General features: G+C 40.5%; 1 protein-coding gene across 1 annotated transcript in view; it reads left to right on the forward strand.

Moving 5' to 3' along the window:
• Nucleotides 1–846: 846 nt before the first annotated feature.
• SLC39A12 (solute carrier family 39 member 12) overlaps nucleotides 847–19,086 on the forward strand; it is a 34,508-nt gene continuing 16,268 nt past the window's right edge. The window contains exons 1-5 of the mRNA XM_077809440.1: nucleotides 847–1,119; nucleotides 6,194–6,475; nucleotides 9,378–9,585; nucleotides 14,137–14,339; nucleotides 17,650–17,821. Coding sequence (XP_077665566.1) covers nucleotides 847–1,119; nucleotides 6,194–6,475; nucleotides 9,378–9,585; nucleotides 14,137–14,339; nucleotides 17,650–17,821 — 1,138 coding nt within the window. The remainder of the gene's footprint in view (nucleotides 1,120–6,193; nucleotides 6,476–9,377; nucleotides 9,586–14,136; nucleotides 14,340–17,649; nucleotides 17,822–19,086) is intronic.

The following is a 19,086-nucleotide window of genomic DNA, read 5'->3' on the forward strand; positions in this document are numbered from 1 at the left end:
TATATCAAGATGGATTACAGTAAGGACAGATCCTACAGTACGTTAGGAAAGATTTGGCTAGGATAGTTTGGTTTTACTGTTTGGAACACTATCTTTGCATCTAGGATTATTAAAAATGAGAACTAGTTACTTTGGGGACATTTCTACATTTTTCAAGTTGTATGAATTACATAATTATGGCAATTTTGCAGCTCTTTCCTCTGACCATAAAGCATCATTAATTTCCTGTTAAAATGTTTTGGGTTTGTTTTCCCCCCCGCTTTATAGCTAATGTTAATTAATGAAGATGAAAACCACTGTAAGTCATTGCTTGGCATCAGTACTACTGAACTTTTATATCAGAATTCCTGCACAATGCTTTATTTGCTCTTCATATACAAGTACATCTACTAGCCCTTGGGAATCTGTTTCCTAATGGAGTAAAAGAGAAAGCAATTATATTTGTTCCTGTACTTACTAAAGGAGATTATGATCAAATATAGTAACATAACAGGGAAATGAAAAATGTGTATTATACTCAAAACTTTTAATGAGAAGGAAGGGCAGTCCGATTTAACCACTTATCAGTAATTCTACAGAATTTTTAAGGCCACTGTCATCTTTGTTTCCTGCTGTTTCAGGCTGTAAAGTCCCTACAAACTCCCTGTTGTTCAGAAACAGCTTGTCACTGCAAATCAGCTTAGCCAACCAATTAATAAATCCTTTCAAACATATTGCAGTCACTCTAATTAAATGGTTTTTGTTTTTCTTTACCATACAAATTCCTCAGGGTTCAACTTTAAGCTGTGAACTACGAACTACCGTTCAACTCTCAACAGGGACACGCACTTACAGGAAGAAGAGAAAATGTGTTTTCTGACCAAGCATCCAGCTTTTTGGATGGCATGTTCAGCTTTCATATTTGGTGTGGTCACTGCAGAAGCACAGCCTGGGAAAGAGCACAAGCAGGAAAGCAGCTATGCTCCCAGCCAAGGCTATCTGACGGAAGTTTTACGCATTCTCTCAGCTGACAACTACACTGAGCTCCACAAGAATCACTCAAGAAAACTGATCAAAATGCTACTGGAGAGAGCTGAATGTCCACAGTGGATTTATGGGATGCAGGAGGATTGTAATCTGGTTAGTGTATCAATTAATGAAGGGTACATTTAAAAGATGAGTTCAGTGAGTTCTGAAATCATTTATTCGGGTGAAACCATCCTAATGCATATCATGGGCACACACGACATTCATTTTTTCAAAAAAAAAAAAAATGAACGGCTACAATTGTTTAATTGCTAATGATTTATATTGCTTATTTATTCTTGTAAAGAGGGCCCCCCAATACTTCAAGTACACCTTAAAAACTTAATCAATTTATCTTTCACTTATTGCCAGATATTTCAGATATTCATTTTCAGACTAAGGTTTTTCTCTTTACTTCATCCTACAGTTATATCATTAGCTTGAATTTGAAACATGAAAAGAAATTTCCATTGTAGTTAGAGGTGGAGGGGCAGAAATAGGAATGGTTTTGTAAAACGTCATCATTCTGGTTGTTATTTTGCAAAACTCAGACATAGCCCGTGGTTTGTTCAGATCCATATGCCATTTCTCCCAAGTCTGCAAGGTTTAGGGGTGGTTTTGGAAAAATGGTTCTGGTCAAGGGAGATCAAGAGCAGATAAATGACTCTGCAAATCCAGAATCTGGGACTGGAAGAATTCCAGGGTATTCAAATGTTTAGAATCACAGCTCCATGCGGGGGCTCAATCCGCTAGTACATTCAGACTACTGACTGGGCTATTTCTTCCCACTGGTTTGACCATGGAAGGAAAAGGGGAATAGGATGCCAGATTCAGGTAGGAGGGAGACTATGCTGTGGTCGAGGGCCCAGATGGAAGGAAATGTAGATTTGGAAGATGCTCCAAGTTTGGATTGGGACCCCAGAAAAGTTGATGGATTTTGGCTCCAATTAATATTAATCCATCTTGTTCTAGGTCTGGTTTACTTCTAACAGCAGGGAATTATACAGACAGTCATGTGGCTTCATGTCAGAATCAAGAAGCAGCAGGTGGTAAAGGCTAATAATGGGGAAAGCAGACGTTTACTGTGAAAGTAAAATGCTCCCTGTACTCAACAGGACCAATGTATTGGAGAGGAGATTTCAGTCCTCTGTTGTAGAGCACCTACTCATTTAAATAGCCATAGTAACAAATGCTGACATTTTTCATAACTGCCACAGTGTGAATGATCATTGGTAAATAATGTAGGGCTCCATGCTTTCCTACAGGAGTTATTCCTGTATAGAGGAGTGGGAACTTCCTAGGAATTCTTCCATTATGGACCAAGGTTTTCCTTGTGTTTGTGACCTATTTATAGAAAGTGCAGGGATGATGGCAAAGGAGAGATTTTCTGAACCCTTTTCACGGTTTTTGCTGGGCTAGCCTGGGCAAATAGCAAGGTCCATGCAGTACAGTGGCTTTTTTATAAGTTTGAAATCCTGCAAGATGAGCTAACAAGCACCCAAAATGGAGGAAAACTCATGACAGCAATTGTTCATGAAACATCTCCAGTCTTTAGAATCAGAAATTAGCCCTCCTCCTTGGCATTGGAGCTAACTTCCCAAACAGTGGGGGTAGGGAAGCCCCAGATCCCTCCTCCCCACCAACAAAACAAAAAAAAAATGGATCAATCAGACTCACATGTCTCTTCTGAATCTTGGATCCCAGCCATCACAAACCATTGCTTTTTCAGACTATTTAATTTGCAAACAAGACTCCATCCTGCATTTAAATCATTGCCCTGAAGTTCTATATCTTTATTGGACCCTTTCTTTTTCTTTACTAATTGAGCCTCCAAATCCACGGCAATGTGCTTGATGCTCCTTAAGCAGTATCTGGCATTACTCTATCTCCCAAGTGCACAAAAAAGGCATGCCTTCTTCTGTATTGATGAAATCCTTACTAATAATCATTACAAAACAGGGAGTTCAGTAAAAAACACGCTGCTCCCATATTCGGAAAGGGACTTGTTTGTTTTAGAAAATAAGCATTCTGAAAGTAAGGTCATTCAAGTGTTTGTGACTTTAACATGTCGATAACAGCAAAATAACTTGTGATGAATCAATCTATATTCCCCTGACACCTTCTTTAAGTACTCCCAGTGGAGGATCCCACATGTTCTCCAATAACAGCAACTCTTTCAGTGCACCTGCTGCCCTCCCTGGAGCAATTTCCTTTTCAAATTTCTTGCTTGCCTGCGCCAACAACCTTAGTGACTTCAAGTTATCCTTACTAGACCTTGGGATGTAATTATAGAAATCTCTGAAAAGCCTCCACCCCATACAGTATGTGTGTCTTATCGCCCACTGGGTAAATTTAAAAGGATAGACTGGCTTAACATGAGGCCTTTAGGGAAATGAGCTAGAAGAATTCAATGTATTCCTCCTAGTCTAAAACAATAATACACAAAGACAGTCATGTTAATACATGTCATCAGTACAGAAAAAGGTATGCTTTCTTTGTACACTTGGGAGATAGAGTAATGCCAGATGCTGCTTAAGGAGTATCAAGCACATGGCCATGGATTCTGAGGGTCAGTTAGTAAAGGCTAGTATTGTAGATGTTGATAGCCATGTTAGATAGGACACAGGGGCTAGATCCTAATCTAATTTACTCACCAGTGTGAATGTTTAATTTGGCATTGGCACCCACAGTGCATAACCTTTTCTAACATTCCTCTTGGTGTGGATTTAGGTTGGGAATATTTCTATTAAAATGTGTCAGCTCACTCACTTGCTTATAGTTGAGGGAGCATATGAAACCTGAACTCCATAATCTGCATTTGATTCAAGTTTTTGGGGGGTAAACATTCAAGATGCACTAGTACATAATGTCTGTAGCCATAAACATAGTTTCACCCAGTAAACGAGGTTTTCTGGCTGCTTTGAATCATTGGAATGGGGCAAAATAGCTGAAGTGTGTTGGTGAATCTTATCTAGTGACTATGATTTAGGTGCTTCTGTCTACCTTACAGTCATAGATACTGGAACTCGGGGTACTGCCGCACCTCCTGGCTTGAAGTGGTTTCCATTATTTTCAGGATTTAATGGCTCTCAGCACTCCTACTATGAAAATTGTTCCAGCACCCCTCTTTATAGTCCTTGTGATCTGCCATGATAGTGAAGATCAACTCAAGTGCTGAAGCTACTCTTGGATTTAAACAGGAGGGAGCTGTCAGCATCCTTCCAATGGGACCAACTGATATGACCTACAAATCACAACAGGGACAGGATGTTTTCAGGAAGGGGCTTTCTGTTCTGGAACTTGCTCACCCATTTACCCGAGTCTGAGAGCACTTGCTGGTTTTCTAGGCACACTCTAAAGCCTATCTGCTCATAAAGCCTTTTGCCTGAGGTGATATTGGAAGGGGTCTGAGTGTGAGGAGAGATGGTGCCTTATTGGCATTGAGCTATTTTGTTTTTAAAAATTATACCTGCCCTTGGGGGGGAATTCTCCCCTGAGTAGAGAGCAGCACAGACCCATGCATGATTTCTGTCTCTCTTGAGTCCCGTTCTGATGACTTAATTGATGCATAGGCTTTGTGCTGACCAAATTTGCTGATAGCACAATTAATAAATATAAATAAATACAGCTCTAAAGATACAGGGCCCAATTCTGCTCCGTTAGCTTGTAAATGTGGAGTAACTCTAGTGTTTCCTTTGATTGGGATATGATCTAGATCAGTGGTTCTCAAAGCCGGTCCGCCGCTTGTTCAGGGAAAGCCCCTGGCCGGCCGGACTAGTTTGTTTACCTGCCGCGTCCTCAGGTTCGGCCGATCGCGGCTCCCACTGGCCGCAGTTCACAGCTCCAGGCCAATGGGGGCTGCAGGAAGGGTGGTGAGCACGTCCCTTGGCCCGCGCCGCTTCCCGCAACCCCCATTGGCCTGGAGCGGTGAACCGTGGCTAGTGGGAGCCGTGATCAGCCGAACCTGTGGTCATGGCAAGTAAACAAACCGGTCCGGCCCACCAGGGACTTTCCCTGAACAAGCAGCGGAGCGGCTTTGAGAACCATTGATCTAGATGACTTCTTGCGGCTCCTTCCAGCACTACATTTCTATGCTTTGTATGATTCTATCATTTACACTGGGATTTTTCAACCTATGGGTCATGACCCAAAGTTGGGTCGCCAGAATGTTTCAAAGGGTCATGTGGCAGCTCCTGTCGCTCTGGTTCCATGGGGCTTGCTAGGCTCAGTGCCCAGCTCCAGGCATTGTGACCTCTGGGGTTGCAGTGCCACTCAGGTTTATTCCTACTGCCCTTCCATCATGATGATAGGGGAACTGACCAGGGCCAATTTGATTGAGTGAAACAGGTCGCAACACTACTCAGACAGATTTGGCCCAGCTGGCTCCTCATCAGGGGCTGCAGTGCCACAGGATGAAACGTCTGGAGTGGGGAGCCAAGCTGAGCCCAGCCAGTCCCACAGGGCTTAGCCTCTTCCAGGCCTTCCCACTACCACCCCACACAGCCTATTTACTAGGTTGCAACAGGCCATCACCCACCTCCCCACAACCCTCTGGAGCAGGACCCAATCCCCACCCTTGGCCTATTTATTGGGTCGTGACAGGCCATCAATGTTTACAAATGGATCCTGACGCCAAAAAAGGTTGAGAACCACTGCCTCACACTGATATAACTCAGGTCCAAATTTGGCTTTTTCTGCCCTTCATTCTGCAAACCCACACAAGTGCAAGTGGAGGCCTGGCAGCAGTTAAGGTAAGGTTAAGCACGAGCTGTAGTCCTCTGCACTGAGGGCCACAATTAATGCCTAGTGATGTCAATAGGGGTCTTTACATGGACTACAACAGTCTTTGGATCAGGCCCTGAGTGGGAGTAAGTCTCAAATCCTTTGGGCATCTGCCCCCTTGCTCAGAAGCAGGCATGGTTTATGAAAGGCAGCACACAGAGTGATTTGTCAGCCATGCAGCAGCCCTCATTACTGCAAGATTGGATTTCCATGTGCTTTCCCTGCTGTCCCTATTGCTCATCACATTTTACCTTATACACACCCCACTCTGCATCTGTGCAGCCTCAAGACCAGTCTCTTAGCCATAAAGTTGAATTCTCCTACTCTGTTCTCTAATCCTATTTTGAGTAGATTACTAGTGACATATAATTTGAAACTAATTTTCATTTGTTTTAATTATTCGCAGTGCCTTGAACCAGATGCTTTGTTATTAATAGCCGGTGGAGATTTTGAAGACCATCTCAGTGAAGAAGTATTCCAGAGAATTTCCCTCATTCTTCTCTACTATATTATTCATCAAAGAGACATCTGTTCTTCAGAGCTCAGTCTGAGTAACAAGGATTATAAATTTTACCTACACAGCATGCTCAGTTTAAGGCGTGATGAAGACTGCTATTATTTCTCAAGGAATGAAACTGAAGACATTTTGGCTGCAATAAGGCAACATTTTAAAACTCCTGAAAGCCAGGTAAACACATACCTCCAACACTCCAAAACACTTACCACAGATCTAAAGGCTAAAACCTAGTTCTGCCATGAAATTGCAGTCAAATAATGTGGTCCCTAGAGGACCATATCCGCTTGGGACAAATTAGAGCAGCCCCTTGGCTGATCTAGCTTGCACTGGAGCTGGGGATGGAGAATAGAATCAAGTTTCTGTAAGCAGTTCCCTGCTGGTCCTTCACTGTACCACATCCATAAGATACTGGATGTAGCAGGGAATCTGCCCAAAGATGTGGCTGTTCCTTTGACATGCCAGATACATCCGAAGCTAATCTACCTGCCATAGTCAGTTCCTCCAGCAGAAAGAGTCATCCAAAGAAGACTAAACTTACATTTGGAGTGGCAATAATGTATTCGTTATATTTAGCTGTAAACAGCCTTTTAAAATCAGGAAATACACAGCAGGTATAACTCACCTAGTATTTATTGCTATTTATTTATGTCAGTGCCTAGGGACCAACCAAGAATAGGGCTCCATTGTGCCAGGCGCTGTACAAACACAGAATGATAGACAGTGCCTGCCCCAAAAAGTTTGCAATCTAAATAATCTATTTTCCTTACAATGTAGAGTAATCAAAACCACTTACCAGATTTTCAAGGTTAGAGAGTTGTCATAATATATATTGACCTGCTGTGAAAACTTCATCAGCCCTTTGGATGCTACACAACTATGTCCTAGTCTGGTCCTGACTCTCTAATTCTTCTTTTCTTTTCCATCTCGCTGCTCTTTAATTTACACCGCACAGTGGTAGCACACTCAAGGCAAATGGAAGATTGCTAGAAGTCACTAACTATGCAGCATAAAACAGAAAGTCTGCCATTCCTCTTTCTCTTCATGTGCTTTGTATAATCTTTTCCCGTCATAAATTATTCATTGACTAGTACAGTTAGTTCTAAGTCTCACTGAAAGTGCAGATTTTCAGGAACTCAAAGAGTATCTCGGCAGCTATAAAGAGGCATCGGTGGGTATTTGGCATGTCAACACGGAGTAACAATCCATACAGCGCCTTTCGGTGCGGTCTATTTGTTTATGCTGGCAGTGCACTCAGTATGTCTGTTTAGTGTCTGTGATTTCATTGTTCACAGAGAGGAGACTGGGGAGACTCTTTGTCAAAGGTAGTGAAATCATTATAGCCTGTCTAATGCTTTGAATCATGACATCTGTGGCTAGGAGAAAGGGTAGGTGATCCAGGGGAAGAAAACCATTTTGGTCAGTTTTTAAATGTTATGATTGTATAAAACTTGTTTCCTTCTCACCATAGCAACTAATAAATTCAATTTGGTAGGAAAGAAAAGTCTTCAGCTTGTACGGAGATATATTGGCAGTGAATTTGACATTAGAAATACTTGCTTTTCTTCATGGTGCACAGTGGGGTCCTGGTTCAGGATTGGGGCTTCTAAGTGCTATGAAGATACAAATAAAGAATAATAATAATAATAATAATTAATAAATGAATAATTAACCAGCTAGCCACTAGCCAAGGCAGGGGTCACATGTGGATGTGTCTATGGCAGCTGTCTATGTAAAATGGACAAGCCACTCAGAATGGGGCACTTATGAGGCAGCAACACATTTAAGGCAAAATGAAAATCTGGCCTTAAAGGTCTCTCATTCACAGCTGGACATGAAGACCTGAGGTTCATGCACAGAAATGCTCACACATTTGCAGAACTATGTTTGTGCACACCTCTACTGCAATGACACATGCAATTACTGGGATATTTTGATGGCTAAGTACACTTTTGCTCATGCACCTGTGATAGGTACATGTGCAGCTGAACTAAATGGACATGGAGACATAGGCGCACAAGTAGGCATCCACTCATTGGAAATCAATTTCTTAAAATTGATTTCACACTTTTTCTTCTTCATATTACATTAAGTTAGCAGCCCCAGGCCAAAATCAGGGCCTCACTGTGCAAGGCACTATACACATGTACTGTAAGAAACAGTCTCTGCCCCAAAGAGGCTGCAGTGTAACTAGATAAGAGAGACACAATGTCAGAGAAAGTGAATGTTATCACCCCGTTCTATAGATGGGGAGCTGAAACACAAAGGTATTAGGGGAATTGCCCAAGGCTATACCTGAAAGCTGTGGGAGAGCTGGGAATTAAATCTAGATCTACAGTGTTGCAGTCCAGTGCCTTAACCACAACATCCACTTCTCTTCTGCCACTTTTGGGGATTGTACTGGCCACACTCTAGGCAGCAAAAATCTTGGAGAAAAAAATTAAGCAGAAATGGCATGAAAACAACAATAAATAAAAATAACTTGAAGTAGCTAATTGAATGTGGTGTTTTTAACTGCTGCCTCAGGTTTTTCCCTCCTTCCCAAACTGGCTTCCTCCCCATTACGTGACTGAAACGGATCTCATGTTGGTCTCTAACCACCGCTTCATAGCATAATCTCAGGTCCTGTGTTCCATTCTCATTCTCCTTGAGTCTCTTCTACTTTTCACACTGTTGATTATAAACTCTGTCCTAACAACCTATCCGCCCTGGGCTTCTGCAATACTGTGTTCTCTTGCTTCTTTTCCTGCCTATCTGATCATTGACAGAACAAGGAGTAATGAGCTAAAGTTGCAGTGGGGGAGGTTTAGGTTGGATATTAGGAAAAACTTTTTCACTAGGATGGTGGTGAAGCACTGGAATGGGTTACCTAGGGAGGTGGTGGAATCTCCTTCCTTAGAGGTTTTTAAGGTCAGGCTTGACAAAGCCCTGGCTGGGATGATTTAGTTGGGGATTGGTCCTGCTTTGAGCAGGAGGTTGGACTAGATGACCTCCTGAGGACCCTTCCAACCCTGATATTCTATGATTTACACTCGTGACCAAGAACCGCTTAACTGAATTTTTATTCTGTCTGCAGTGTGTTGATGTAAGCGTTCTGGAGAAAGAAGCTGCCATATTGGACAGTGACGGTGCTGATGAAAATACACTTCCTCGCCTGGCTGCTACAATCATTACTCTGGCTCTCCAAGGAGTCTGCCTCGGGAGAGCAAGTTTACCCACCCCAGAATTCTTTATAAAATATATTTTCAGTTCTCTAAACAGCACTAATGAACTCCAAGTAACAGGTAGGGCTGTATATTTCAGGTTTGCCTTTTGTGTCAGTACATTTTAGGTACTTCTTAAATCAGGGTTTAAATCACTGTTTCACCTTTTGTATTTGATAGGTAGAACTCTTATAAATGTAAGAAGAAGGCTGGGAGACAAGCTCCTTCTTTATTTTCAAAATCATTTTGGGCCTTATAAAATAAATATTAATAATCAGATATAAGGTGACCTTAAAAAGAAAAGGAGTACTCATGGCACCTTAGAGACTAACAAATTTATTTGAGCAAAAGCTTTCGTGAGCTACAGCTCACTTCATAGCTCACGAAAGCTTATGCTTAAATAAATTTGTTAGTCTCTAAGGTGCCACAAGTACTCCTTTTCTTTTTGCGGATACAGACTAACACGGCTGCTGCTCAGAAAGGTGACCTCAGTTTGCCTAGGACAGCCATTTCTGGAGATTGTATCAGGTAGATGTAGATTGGGACACAGTGGGCTTCTCAAGGCAGATGAAGTTTGTTCACCCTGTCTTGACTGGATGTTTTCTGATCTTTACTCATAGCTCCTTTATGTATTATTTTTCCCTACCCACTTTCTGACATCACCAACCTCCAGTGAGAATGGGACACATAAAGTCCATTTGGTACAGAAATTCCACTTCAGTTCTAAAAGATCTTTTGCCAGATGCAACTAAACTTAACTATAAATAAGTAGGCCCAAGATTTTTTTAACAGGGCCTAAAATGAAGTAATCTAAACAAGTAGCCTCGTTTTCAACAGTGTTGAGCATCCATCTCCCATTATCATCACTGGGGAGCTGCAGGATGCTCAGCACCTTTGAAAATCAAACCACTTATTTAAGTGCCTACCAGGCCTTTAAGAACGTAACTTTAGGCACCTACTTTTCCTTGTCTGTGGTTCATTGACTAATGGTAGCTCTTTACAAGGATCTGAAAGTCTTTGAAAACATTAATTAATCTGTGTGATGCACCAGTGAGCTAAGTAAGTATTAATATCCCTATAATGTGTCTATTGAGTCACGAGGGGCGAAATGATCCCAGCTACGGTAACACAGAAAACAAGCTGCGTGCATAAAAGAATTCAAGCATCTTAACTCTTAGGCCTGTTCTCTAATTCGTAGATCACACTCACTCCCATTAACCATGGTTATGTAACAAACACTTTCTCTTAAACAATGTCAGTGTAGAACTCATAAAATAATTGGTTCATGACAATGAACAGAGCCAGTTAGAATGCAGAGAGGCACTGCACTATTTAAGTAGCTATCAAGAGTGAAATCCAGATCGGGGCCACTGAAGTCAATGGCAAAACTCCCGTTGACTTCAATGGAGTCAAAATTTCACCCACAGAATCCAGAGGATATTTTTAACCAGACTGGAACAGTGCCAGCAGATTTTAAACATAAACTCATTGGCATTCCTCTTTTAAATTATTTACATTTCAAATATAAACTGGAAAAAAGGGCTAGAATTGGCAGCATATAGGGAAAAATGAAAATAAAGCTGATTACAGTGACAACTTTTAGACAGAAGCTTTAGCTGACTTCAAAAGTATTTTTGCTCAAGAGATGGGAAGTAAATAGAAATCTTGGCATACATTTTTCTTTAAGAAAAAGGTCAACATTTCTTTTTTCAAGCACTGATGGGGGTAATTGTTGTAAATAACAATGAAAGTGAGAAAACAAAGTATTGCCATCATGTAGAAACATTCTTAACACCTATTTGGTAGCTAAATACCCTATCTGAAATTAATTGGTGGGCTCAGCCCAGTTCTTAATGGACAAGTCTCCATTTCACAAAAATCACCACAATGACCGCAATACTGCAAGTTATTCCATGTAGGCCCAGGGCATCCATCCACATAAATAACTTGCAGGATTGTGGCCACTATTTATCAGTACCTTGCTGATGATTTCGGCAAAGCTATGAAAGATTACATGGCCACAAAGGGTGAACTGCCTTCCTATCTCCTAGAGGTGTCAAGACGAAAACATTAATGTGGCAGTGTGGAGAAGTAACTGTTTTCTGTATAGATGACTTCATACCCTAGAGCTGTCAAGATGGGATCTTCACATTTACTGGAGAAAAAGGTTATTAAAAAAGTATTGTTAAATAAATCCTCAGTGCTGATTTTCAATCAATATTACAGCACTGGGGAAGTCCAGAAAACTGGAAGAAAGCTAATGTTGTGCCAATTTTTTTTAAATGTAAATGGAATGACCCAAGTAATTATAGGGCTGTCAGCAAGACCCGGGGAAGATAATGGAGCGGCTAATATGGGACTCGATAAAAAATTAAAGGAGTGTGATGTAATTCATGCATATTAGCATAGGTTTATGAAAAATAGATCCTGTCAAACTAACTTGATATCTTTTTTGATGAGATTACAAGTTTGGTTGATAAAATACTAAGAGTTCTGTAAGGTGTTTTGAGTTAGTACCAAAAACATTTTTTATTAAAAAATTAATTTACACGAGGCAATATTTTAATTGGACCAACTTCTGATGGTCAGAGACAAACTTTCAAGCTTATACAGAGCTCTTCTTCAGGGCTGGGAACCATATGCAGAGTGTCACAGCTAAATACAAGGTGGAACAGATTGTTTAGCATAACGTATTTCAAGGGACCGTTCAAGGTGAAGTTGCCCTTTAACACCCCTCCAGCCATAGGGTGGAAAGAAAGGGAGGGGGAAAAAGGCAGCTCAGGGGAGGGGGGCTACAAAAATAAATGAGCCTCTCCAAGCTCATCATGAGAAGCAAGTTCCCCAAAGACTGGGAGATACCAACTTAAAGCTGCACCTGACCCTGCCAGAATTATAGATGCAAAATCTGTAGACATATTTCCACTGCCATGATGATCAACACCCCCAGCAACACACTTTCAAGATCCATGGCTCCTACACATGTCTATCATCTAGTGCACTAAATGCCCCAATAACAACTATTTGATCAAATCAGACAATCATTATGCTTTTGAATGAACTCACACAGGAAAATGATAAAAGACAAAAACTCTATCTCACCTATGGGTGAACACTTTTCACAAAACATTCACTCTATATCTGACCTCTCAGTCCTCCCTCTCGAAGGAAATCTGCATAAACCTTCAAATGATGAGCCTGGGAGTGTCAATTCACAACTTTGCTAGCCACTAAAAATCATGGAGTAAATAGAGTCACTGGATTTATGGCTTATTACAACAGCCTATAACCCACTAACAGCCCCTCTGCCCTGCCTCCCAAGCTGCCTCCCACTTTCCTCCTTCTTGACAGACCTTCACTTTGAATGGTCCCTTAAAATACGTGGTAACTGCTTACACTAAACAATCTGTTCCACCTTGTATTAGGTGCAATACTCTGAGTACTTTTCCCAAATCTGAAGAACAGCTCCGTGTAAGCTTGACAGCTTGTCCCTCTCACCAACAGAAGTTGGTCCAATCAGAGATATTCCCTCACTTACCTTGTCTTTCTAATATCCTGGGACCAACATGATTGCAACAATAATGCATGCATAAAATTAACATGGCACACAACAAATGGATTAAAAACTGGCTAACTGACAGATCTCAAAATGTAATTGTAAATGAGGAATCATCATCAAGCAGGTGTGTTTCCAATGGGGGCCCAGAGGGACTGATTCTTGGCACTACACTATTTAACATTTTTATCAGTGACCTGGAAGAAACCACAAAATTGTCACTGACAAAGACTGCAAATGACACAAAAATTGAGATAGTGGTAAAAGTCACTTGTTCAGAGCAATCTGGGCACAAGCAAACAATATGTGTTTTAATATGGCTAAATAAATGTATATATCTGGGATCAAAGAATGTATGCCCTACTTACAGAATGGTGGACTCTATCCCAGAAGCAGTGACTCTGAAAAAGATTTGAGCTGAATACAAACTCCCAATGTGATGCTGTGGCCAAAGGGGCTAATGCAACCCTGGTATATATAAACAGGGGAATCTTGAATAGGAGCAGAGATATTGTATTATCTCTGTAATTGGCACTGGTGCGACCACTACTGGAAAACTGTGTCCAGTTCTGGTACCACAATTCAAGAAGGACGTTGATCAACTGAAGAGGATTCAGAGAAGAGCTACAAGAATAATTAAAGGGTTGAAAAATATGCCTCACAGTGATAGACTCAAAGAGTTCAATCTATTTAGTTTAACAAAGAGAAGATTAAGGGGTGACTTGATTGCAGTCTAAAAGTAGCTACATTGGGAACAAATATTTGATAATGGGCTCTTCAGTCTGGCATAGGAAAGTACAATTGGAACAATTCAGCAAGCGTTGTGTTAGACTCTCCATCACTGACAATTTTGAAATAAGATTGCGTGTTTTTCTGAAAGATACACTCTAGGAATTTTGGAGGAAAGTTCTATGGCCTGTGTTATTCAGAAGCTCCAACTAGATGATCACAATGGTCCCTTCTGGCCTTGGAATCTATGAATATGCTATATTTTGACATTTTGAACAATTGTTGTTTCATCTTTCTCTTTAATTTGTATTTATAATGAGGTAACACCACATTTTCTAATAAATTCCTAGAAATAGACCAACTCCTAAGAATGCTGAGGGATGGAAGGACCTGCAACGCAAATGGACAAATGTACAGTCACAAAGAAAGATGTCTTGGCATGACACTCAGAGATGTTGGATATTTAAATATTCCACTCACATCGAGACAAAAGAATGGGGAATATATTAGTGGTTATCATGAAGATAATGAAAACACTGCTGATTCGGATCAGGTTAATTTTTTTTTTTTACTCTCTTGAGTGGATAAAAGATGTACAACTGGCTTTCATTTAGTGTTCATTTTATGATATGAAGATGACACAATTGCCTTCTGATTCAGTGCCATCCTGACAGTTGTTTAGCTAAGTGATTTTATTTTTTTATTTTGAATTCATAGCCCGTCAGTATAATTATTTTCGTTCTGGTGGACTTCAAAAGAGAGTAATGCCAATCAGCCAAGTAGATGTTTAAAGCAAATGTGGCCCCAAAATAACTTTTAAATGAAGGTCATAGGCCAGTAATGATGCCAGGAGTACAAGGAATATAATTCCCCTGGGCAGAAGGCCAATTTACAAAACTGAGCGCTTTTTAGAACTTTTTTGAACTTGAACTTCCAAGACTGTCCTTGAATCAAAGGCTATGCATGCAGGGGAGTTATTCCAGGCATGGCAGTCAAGCTGAGAGCCAAAGTATTTTTGTGTAGCCTTTGAAAGGTATAAAGATACATTTGGAGAGAAGAGATTTGCCATCCTTTTCTGATATCTAGCTTCTATTTTTCATTCCATTTCTCTTCTTACTAACTATTTACATTTTCCTTGACAGATCGTTCCTTTAGAAGAATTTGTATTTAAATGTTATTGCTAATTTTATCTTCTGTTTTCCACATGTCCCTAAGATAGCCATTGTGTTCCATTAGTAACAGATGCTGTTACATGTGAGAAATGGACTGGTTTCTTGCTTGCTTCTGCCAGTTCAATTAAGGGCTGTAATTTAGTTTTTTCAGATATTAGCTTCATATTTTGATATATAATGCCAGAAAAGTAGGCAGTCTTTTTAAAAATCACCTTTGTCTTCAATGATTTTTAAAGTGCATATAAAACTTAAGTAAATAGTAAACTGAACTAATAAGAGCTATAACATTTAGTCACATAAAACTATATAACTCATGTCTATATGTTAATGTATGACTTCTCATTAAAGAAATCTGTGTGCGGGGAAAGGAAAGTCATGCATCTATCTGGTGTTTCATAAGAGAAAATGTAAGCTCTATTTATACTTTTCTGTATTATTCCCCTCAAAGACAATATAGATTTCTTTCATTAATAACAAAGGCCCTTATCTTTTCCTCCTCATGTTAAAAGGCACACAGGGGCCAGGGTTTATGGTAGAAGATGCAAAGTAGTCACCTACATTCATTTGGAAGGGATATAAACCCTTGTGCTTCAGGGCATAAGCCAACTTCTAATCAATGGGAGTTAATAACAGATTTCCCCATAGACAGGTTACGCCGGAACAGCCTGCTGCAAGGTTTCTTGTACCTTCCTCTGAAGCAGCTGGCCACTGTCAGAGTCACAGAACTAAACTAGATAGACCTCTGTTCACAATAGGGCAGTTCCTGTATTCTCCTGCTGGCAGGGCCACCTGTGCTCCTAGAAGACAAGGGTCCACAGGACTCATTGGTGGATTGATAGTCCTTTATTCACTCAAACTGTCACTAAAGTCCAAAGAGAGTTTTGCCTTGGTAAGGGATGAGCAAGGACAGAAGGGTTTCTTCCATTATTGATATTACTGAAGAATAACTAAAACCTTCTTTCATTTACATGGTAATTTCTTCCTAAAAGAAGCCAAATAGTTTTATAAGTTTAACTTATAAATTTTAATTAATAAAACTTATGTATAGGGATCATTTCACCATTAGTGATATGCAGCCACCTTTGGGGTGAAAAGCATAAGCATTTAACAGTGCACAGCAATGGGGACAAGAAATGAAGAGTACCTTTACCCTCTTCAATTCAGGGTGTATGTATGTAGTTAGAATACAACTCCTTGAGCTGGAATGTTGCCAAGATACTGGAATTAGCAACAATGTTCTTATGAAAAGTATCATGGGAACTTTAATAAGTACAAATGATCAGGACCTCCATTTAATGTCTCATCTGGTCAATGGTGCTGTTCCCCTAACATTATACTAGGGGACTGGTTCAGTTCTTCTGCAAAATAAAGAGTGACATCAACTAAGTAACATTTCTGCAGCATCTAATTCCCTCCCTGCCACATATACACACAAAGTACTGACTCAGACAGCAGTATGGAAATCCATGTTGTACCTGAATTGATCCTTATTACTGTCATGTAATGAATGAGTATTAGAATGCAAAATCTTTAGTCACTGTATTAAACCATACCCCTAAAAATAAATCTTAATACCAAAACTAGATTATCTCACCAATACTCGATGGAGATAAAAACAACAGGGCGTTTTCTAAAAGTAGGAGTAAACTCTATGCAATGCTTAATATACCTATGTTATGGTTCAACTAGTAAAACTTTATAACTTTAATTAGCTCTCTGTGTTATGAAGGGCACAGATATGCAGCACAAATACAGACTTCATTGCAATACTACCGCAAACTCTGACTGTTAACTTCCTAACTTTGTCCCAAACACACAAGTAGAAAGCCATGATGTAATGGATGTGGTTTAATTGGGTTGCAATTTTATTCATGTAGCCTATCTGAAAGTACCCAGCTATAAATCATACAGTGGGCAGGTCTTCATTCCTGCCTCACTTGTTTCTACCTATCTGGGAGAGCTGCCATCAGCTCTCTCCCTTCCCAATTTGTTTCAGACTGTTGCTGCGATCCTGCTGCCCTTCCCTCATTTGAGGGTAAAGGAAGGCTGGGGAAAAAGGGATGGGCTATCTCCCTACTGTACCAGATGTTAGGAGCCCAGGTCCTTTTTCCAGCTTCTAATTAAGGCTTTATAACTTCCATTAGCCCTGTATGTTAAGAAGGACACACACACACAGCACAAATATAGACCTCACTGCAAATATCTGGCCTGCTAACTTCTTAACTTCTACTGACTCTTAAAGAGTCAGCACGTGCCCTCTTTGAATACTCACTAGCAGTGAATGCCAGATGCTGTTAATAGTTTTAGCACTAAAAAGTCTTGATTGAGAAATATGCTATACACATATTTAGATATGATAATGGACCAGACCCTCAGGTGATGTAAACTGGCTTCAGTGGAAACTACACTGACTCACAGCAGCTGAGGATCTGGCCCATTAAAATGTGGAAGTGAAGATGATGTATAAGGTTTTCATCAATAAACAAAAACTTCATTATCTTTCATTTTAAAAGATTTCACCGAGGCAGCACAAATGGAAAATGTGACTTTTCTTTGGGATCCACTTTTCGTTTTCTTTAAAGTTCATGATTCCATGTCATTTAAAAAGTCCTGCAAATCCGCATTTAACCTGAGCATCAGACTCCATTAATCGTATCTATATTTAGTAACCACATATTCTTTCCCACATAGGCTTGCTTCTCTGCCAGCGAGCTTGTGAAGATATTTTTACAAAACAGTCCTTCGTCCATTTCTAAGGAGCATTTCAAGCAAATCAGCCCGGCGATCATTCAGCAACTACTGAGCTGTTCTTGTCAGCTTACAGAATCCAAGCAAACAAAGCTGCCACCAACAACTCTGGAAAGTGAGTTATGTTGTCATTGTACAGTATTGCATTGTGCTAATTCAGGTGAAGGGTTGCAGGAGTTTAGCTTTCTGGAGCCTTTGTATTCATTAGCAACTAAAAAACAAAACACCCAGATGTTTATACACCAAAGAATTTCATAGTGTGCATGCTTCACAGTACTATACAATGGGCAATTCTGGGATGCAGCTCCCGGTAACGATCTCTGTCTCTTATCAAAAGAACTCTCATTTGGGCCGATTTTTCTTCCTCCTTAGATGCTTGTCAAAGATACAGACAGTAGGCATAATGGCTATGGTGCCATGGGAGGCCCTCCCAGTAGTAGAGACGGGGGCCTACTTTGCCCCTCTGTTTCTCCAGTTTTACACTGGTATAACTTTATCGGTTTCAGCTGGTATGCTGAGGCATAAAACTGGAGTAATGCAATGATGAATCAGGCCTTGGTGCTGTAACATCTGTCATTTTACACCATGATGTACTGAATTAGTTGTGTTAAGATGCTCTCCAGAAAGTAAATGTGTATGAAAGGTGCCGATTTTCACTCTGTGAAATTTTCACAGCAAAAGTAAAGGTTTTTGTGAGATGTTGTTGTGAAAATAAAAAATAGCAGCTTTTCAGGCTCATCTACTGTCCTGTGCCCAGCAAAAATGAGCACCAGGTTTTGTACACCTTAGCCTGTAGAAAGAAATCAGTTATAAAAATTTCTCAGGGCACATATCAATCCACTCAGTTCCTATGTCTATTGTATTGTGCCTTACTCATCTGGTAAGCTCCACTGGGGGCTAATAAATGTTCCCCATGCATCCTTCCAGCCAGTCATCTGTCTGGGATAGACTGAACTACAATTTTTAGTCAAGATGGTCAAGGATGTAAACCCATCCTGTGGGTGTCCCTAAAGCTCTCATTGCCAGAAACTGGGGCTGGATGATAGGGGATAGTTCACTCAATAATGGCCCTATTCTGTTCATTCCCTCGAAACATCTGGCACTGGCTGCTGTCGGAAGACAGGATACCAGGCTAGATGGACCACTGGTCTGACCCACTATGGCCATTCTTAGGTTCTTAAACTGGATTAATTAGGCTGCTGATGGGAATGGACTGAACCACAGTTCCACATTGTACATTTGTACTGTCAGTGTGCATTGATTAAACAACATGGTAGCTCATTGGCTGGAAGGAGGTTTGTGGACATCCCACTACTACTCAAAGAAGACAGGAACCTACAAAGTAGCAAGAGGTACTGAGACTCCCCAAAAAGAGTTATT

This window comes from Eretmochelys imbricata, chromosome 2 (assembly GCF_965152235.1).
Source record: "Eretmochelys imbricata isolate rEreImb1 chromosome 2, rEreImb1.hap1, whole genome shotgun sequence".
Lineage (NCBI taxonomy): Eukaryota > Metazoa > Chordata > Testudines > Cheloniidae > Eretmochelys > Eretmochelys imbricata.